Genomic DNA, 6,126 nt, shown 5'->3' with positions numbered 1-6,126 from the left:
GCTCTCTTTTACAAGGACGCCCTGATTACAGTACTTATAAAAAACAATAAATGTCAATGTCAGTCAAAAGAGATTTGAATTAAAAAGGATTAGTTTGTCTAATTTTACAAGCTTCTGCAGATTGTTCCACTTGTGTGGAGCAAAGTCTTTAAAAGCCAGTTTCCCAATCTTAGTACTAATATGATGATTTTCGATGACCAAATAGTCTTGGGACCTAGTGCAGTTTGCCAATGATCTGTAGTTAAAAAGACATGTGAGATACCCCAGAAGTTTGCTAATAAGTGTAAATAAATAAAAAGCAGTGCTTTTCTCTTGTCACTACCAATTACTGCCACACAGCTTTCTCTAGTATAGTATACATATATATACTATAGTATAGTATACAACAATGTGTTCTAAAGCCATCCCTAGTTATGAACCTTAGGACAGAATGACTGCATCAAGAGATTTAAGAGTAGAGGCAGGACAGTGCATATAAATTACATCACCATAGTCCATAACGGATAAGAAGGTTGACTTAACAATTTGCTTTCTGCAATTCTGGGTAATGGATGCCTTATTTCCATAAAACGAATGCCAGTTTTGCTTTAAAGGACTTGGTCAGTTCATTAATATGTTTTTGAAGCACAGCTTGTCATCAAGCCAGAAACCAATGTATTTATAAAAAGATACTCTTTCAATTGTTTTCCTATTAAGGGTAGTAATAATCACTTCAGTGGAGCTGTTGCACGAATTTTGTTTTATTAGGGTTTAAAAGTAATTAAAGTTCAATTCAAATTTGCTGTACAGCACAGAAATCAAAATGCAGGTTTTGAAATATGAAACACTAAATCATAATTTTGACATATTGCCTACTAGGGGAAAAACATGATTGTAATTAATTATACTGAATTAACATTGTATTCATGAGAGCTTTCCTTAATTTCTTATGTTTTCCTCTTTTTATTATCTAAAAAAAGCTTCATTTGTATGTTTGCTATTCAAAAAAAAGGTAGACTGGTGCATATAAATTGTAAACAGTGGTTGAAATAATTAGTTTATACAATACTACAGTTTATTGGTCACACCACTGATATTGTGGTACCATGTTCGTCTCACTAAACTTGGCTCAGGTCGCCCTCCAGTGGTGAAAATGAGCAGTCAGTGTTCAGCTATTGATGCATCTACTTTTATGTGAATGTCCCCATCATAGGTAAATTTCACATATTAGGCAATAATCCACATAGCGGTAATGTTGTTCTCTGATATGGGCATGAAAGGTAATCCTGACTAACCAAGGGACAGGCTTTATCTCGTTGTTCATAGCAGACGGTGCGTGCTCCTTGAAGTCTTCTTTACCACTGGATGTCTTGCAGATGGATGTCTTGACTAAATGTTAGCCTCCTGAAAGGTTTACTGTGGAAGTGAATGAAGATAATATTTGTGTTTTCTGTGTCATTTAGGAAGTATCATGCTATTTACCAGCTTCTCTACATTTGAGCTCCTCCACAGCTGGAAGCCTGAAGGCCTGTCGGTCTGAGAGCATCCCTACCCAGACCACTTGCTCAATAGCATCACTTTATGTGAACATATATCCCAGCACGGTAAAAAAGAGGAAGCCTCATCGAGTCTACTATGTTAACCTGTTTAAGTACTGGATTGAGCCACATGTAGACATCAGTACTGCAGTGGACGGATATCAGAGCTCAACCACCATTTTACCATACATGATCAGCTCTCCTCATTATCACAACACATAAAAGAGCTGAGAGAGCTCTTACATTTGTTGTCTCCAAACCACACATTGCTAAGCATTTGACATATTAACATGTCAAAAATATCCTCACAATTCCCAACAACCTTATTGTTCATTTTAGGTTAAAAGTAACCTTTGACGCAATGATATCTGCTGCCTTTGACACAGTAACCAGTCAGTTTGGTGTCATTATTCACATGAATGGGCAACATTTATGTAAATATATTTGAATTTCAAATTTCTTTTGGCATTTTGTTATGTATAACAAGAGCTTTTTATGAAAAACAGTAAAAAAAAAAAAAAAAAAGTATAATAATTCAAAACATGTAAAAGCGGTCGGGCTAAGCTTCTCCCTTTAAGTGAAGACTTATGAGAAGAGCATCACCACTTTATGGATTTGGATAAATAAATACTGAATCATCAAATTTTACCTGATAAATGATTTGCCAACCAAAATCAAAGGTTGTTTCATATTATTCGATCGCAATGAAAGAGTAGCAGGAACTGTGAGGAATATTTTAATTTCTTATAAACTCGTTTTACAGTTAAAGACAAACAAAATTTGGGCAGCACAACCTCTTGAAAAAATGTAAAGTATATTTGAGTATTTACATTGTTTACAATATGTACAAATAAATATATAATAATAACATGAAACAATAAACTCAGAGCACCTCACAAATAACGTTGAATTAATATTTATATTTTCTTATTAAACCATTTCATATTCATACAGCCTGTCTGATGTCCTGTAAATTTTATAAAGAAATTAATTGCTAGAAATCCATATCAGTCTAGGTGGAGCCATTTGATTGTTCATGTGGGGTTTACAGCTTTGTTTTGCTGCAGTGCAGTGCCAGATCAGATTACTTTGACTGAACATACAGAGTCATAAACTGCCAGCACGTCTTCAGTTCAAGCTGGAGTATCATAGCAGTAATTTTGCAGACGGTTAATTTGGTATCTTTGGTCCATAAAGCAGATGTTTGCTTTCTATACAGCCACCCTGATGGAGTTGTGTTTGTGCATATCTTCTTCAGGGAGATTTCCAGAAGGAACAGGTATTTTTCCTGTAAAGATAAGGAGGAATTTTATTGCAGTGTCATCAATTTCTGACTTTGTCCTTGCAATGCAAAATGCACGTGGACATGATTAACAGAGCTGTTAGTGTGCCAGTAAAAACTGACGCACTGTCTTATATTGTATTTTATATTGTGTAATGTCACTCAGAGGAAAATACCTGGTTTTACATTGATGACAAAACATTTAAGAGATGCAGATTTATTCATGTTAAAAGCCCTTAAAGCAGTAAATGAAATGTGACAAAAACTCTTCTTCTAATTAGGTGATCAAGTAAACTTCTTCTAGTTTCCCAAATGCGTCAAACATGTTTTTGTTTAGGCTTTAACACCTCTGAGGGGTTCTGCTGTACCTGCAGTATTTTGTGCCGCACTCTAAGTGATCTCTGCAGCTGGCACCCACTGGCTTCATGCTGTTCCAGCGCCACAGCAGTGATCGTTTGGTCCGCTGGATCAACCCATTCCAGTCTTCAGGGGCGGGCATTGAATTGACCTATAAAGGTAAATATAAGACCTTTTTAGAGCTGTGATAACCCTCATGATGTATGGTGATAAAATCAAATACAGTAACTCCATCAAAATCAAAGGCTAAGTGTTGTCTAGCAGAACAAAAGAGATAAAGCCAACTCTCCCATGCAGGACATAAACAACATAAAGGTTATTAGTTTACCTGAATGGCACAGATCAGACACAGAAAAACTGTAAGAACGATGATTCTCTGCTGAAGAGTCCCCATGCTGTTTACAGATGAAGTTCAAGAGATAAGCTGTTCTGTGGTTGTACTGGTGTGCTGTCCCATGTCACTTATATTAAAGGCTTTAATTAGGTTGGGAGGAGTTACTCTCTGACAGATGTCAAAGATTAATTCTCCAATTACAGTAGCTGCTTTAATAAGTGACTCTAAGGTTTGGCAGAGAAGCTGGTCTCAAAGCCAACGATGTAAACCTCTTTGCACAGTGGTGCTTATCAGTTTTATCATGACAAAGCAAGGTCAAAGGTTATCTGCAGGAAACCAAAGTACACTTTAACCCGGTAATTGAGGACAATTCCACGTCGGAGGTATCCAAGTGAAACCGTACATGTGTGACCAGACACAAACTGTCGACAAGTGCCCATCCACCATTTATTTTACCCTTGAAATCTATAATTCACCAGAGCTGCCAGGCTTTGGACTACAAGAAGAAACCGTCTGAATACAGGGAAAACATGCAAACTCCATATAGAAAGAACCAGGTCCAAGATCCGACCCCTTCATGCTGAGATGTGACCATGCTTACCACTAAACCACATGCTGTAGATACATGAATGGTCTTCTTGAAACCTGAAGCTAGTTTGGATTTGTATGGCTGAGAAAAAAAAGAGAATTAATTTTCCAAAATTACAGTAAAATTAGAGGTGCCAGAATGACTACTGATTTACAGTTTTGCCAGACAGGAACTTCCATCCATTTTGTTCCAATAAGTTTCACTGGCCAACAATGCAAAGCTGTGGTTATACTGCTGTGAATGTGAGGCTGTTTAGGGGTGATAGTTTGACATTTTGAAAAATACACTTATTTACTGTCTTTCTGAGAGTTAGATGAATAGATCAATACCACTTTCATATCTGTCAGTTAAATATGAAGCTAACTTATAGAGCAGACGGTCAGCCTAGCTTAGCACTGAGGGAAATAGCTAGCTTAGCTCTGTCCAAAGGCCCAACTGAAAAAAATCCTCCAACTTGCACTTCTAAACAAATTTACATCAAACCAAGATGCATTCAATTGTCTGGTACTAGTTTAGCTGAAAAGTTAGCCTCCTCTCTTGCCCATTATGTTAACTGTGAACTTGCTAGCATTGACGTTAGCAAGCTAATTGAAAATGTAGAGGGACAATGTGTCTGATGTTGTAGTTTCAGGAGAAGTTATGAGCTATTTCTCAGTCAGGCAAATTGGTTCCTGGAGTTTCAGGGGGTTGCCTAGGGTCATGTCTAGATGGTGACCCCAGACCCGCGTAAGATCTCATGAGAATGATCATTTTAACCCAAACCATGATTTTAACCAAGAGGTTTTGTGCCTAAACCTAATCAGACCTTAACCACAGCGTTGTCACATTGTAAAACATAATTATTTTGTACAACGCACACAATGAAGAAACAATGTGTACAAATCTCACAAGAGACCACTGCCTAGCAAGCACACGCACCCACCATGATAGTTCCAGCTCATAATCAACATAAAACTTGTCACTTTTACAAATATGTTGATTAGGGGTCTTTAATGGGGCTGGTAGCCAGGCTAGCTGTTTCCTCCTGCTTCCAGGCTTTATGCTAAACTAAGCTGGTAGCTTTAGCTTCATATTTAGTGTAATTTACAAACGAGTAGTATAGATCTTTTCATCTAACTCAAAACCAAATACAGGAATTTCCCAAAATGCGGAACAATTCCACTGTTTATCAAAACTTTTCCCTACAGACTGCTAAACAAACTAAGACAATTTTGAGCCTTTGTAAACACGGAGCAGCTGGTGATCATAATCTGCACCAATTTCTTTTAAGTTACATTTCAACCCCAAAGTTTGTTCCAACCAGCAATGGAAATGGGAATTATCCAGCTGAAAATACTCTATAATGTAAGTATGACTGATCAAAACAGTGAACATTCATTATAATGATCATGTAGTTAAAGAAATGGAAAGAGAAACATTTCCAATATCAAGTCATTTGAAGTTGAGTCATTTTCCCTTCTTTCTTTCTCATTACTTGATGAAGAGACTTTAGTAGAAGGTAGTTAAGTCTCAAGTGTAACCTCTTAAAAATGTTTACAAAACTTCATTATTTATATAGCAGGTTTGTAGGTAATTTGTCAATAGTTTCTTTCAAAATTGCCTTAAGTAGTGTGCAAATATTTGTTTTACTAGATAATGATTCATCTGTTGAAATCAAGAGTGATGTGTGTATGTCTGACTTAACATACTTTCAGGGACACATTTCAGATTAAAGACCAGTTAATTGGGGATAGTCCACATGGGGACAAAAGCTGTGTAAAGGCTGATTTTTGGGTCAGTGGTTAAGATTACGGTAAGTCTTCAGGAAATGAATGTAAGTCTATGTAATGTTCCCAAACTGACCTAAGTAAACTTGTATGTGTGTGTGTGCAGCTATACTGTAATTAGGAACATTTCAACACAAATTTCCAACTTCTGCAAAAAATAAATTAGTCAGATCAACCCCTCAAGTTCGTCATAAGGTGATTCATGCTAGACTGGTGACCTCTATACAAAAAGGAAAAAGTTAGCCAATAATTTTGCAATGTGTGATGGAGGGAACACGGAC

General features: G+C 36.8%; 1 protein-coding gene across 2 annotated transcripts; it reads right to left on the bottom strand.

Moving 5' to 3' along the window:
* Positions 1–2,412: 2,412 nt before the first annotated feature.
* On the bottom strand, positions 2,413–4,634 carry LOC121885948 (liver-expressed antimicrobial peptide 2). 2 transcript variants are annotated; one of them, XM_042395793.1, is made up of 4 exons: positions 4,092–4,634; positions 3,485–3,551; positions 3,168–3,307; positions 2,413–2,805 (listed from the first exon to the last, which is right to left on the bottom strand). In XM_042395793.1, the coding sequence occupies exons 2-4, from the start codon at positions 3,548–3,550 to the stop codon at positions 2,772–2,774; spliced, it is 240 nt and encodes a 79-aa protein (XP_042251727.1). In that variant the 5' UTR covers position 3,551; positions 4,092–4,634; the 3' UTR covers positions 2,413–2,771. The 2 variants fall into 2 exon arrangements, with proteins under 2 accessions (XP_042251727.1, XP_042251726.1); XM_042395792.1 differs by having other exon boundaries at positions 3,485–4,634.
* Between the last annotated feature and the right edge of the window lie 1,492 nt (positions 4,635–6,126).

This window comes from Thunnus maccoyii, chromosome 19 (assembly GCF_910596095.1).
Source record: "Thunnus maccoyii chromosome 19, fThuMac1.1, whole genome shotgun sequence".
Lineage (NCBI taxonomy): Eukaryota > Metazoa > Chordata > Actinopteri > Scombriformes > Scombridae > Thunnus > Thunnus maccoyii.
This window is presented reverse-complemented; position numbering and strand designations above follow the sequence as displayed.

What these genes read in the sequence shown, in the direction of transcription:
- LOC121885948 (XM_042395792.1), bottom strand. Translation starts at nt 3,550, where the DNA reads ATGGGGACTCTTCAGCAGAGAATCATCGTTCTTACAGTTTTTCTGTGT. An exon ending in GTCTGATCTGTGCCATTCAG is followed by an intron (nt 3,308 to 3,484) that starts GTAAACTAATAA and finishes TTACCTTTATAG; the next exon opens with GTCAATTCAATGCCCGCCCC. An exon ending in TGCGGCACAAAATACTGCAG is followed by an intron (nt 2,806 to 3,167) that starts GTACAGCAGAAC and finishes TTATCTTTACAG; the next exon opens with GAAAAATACCTGTTCCTTCT.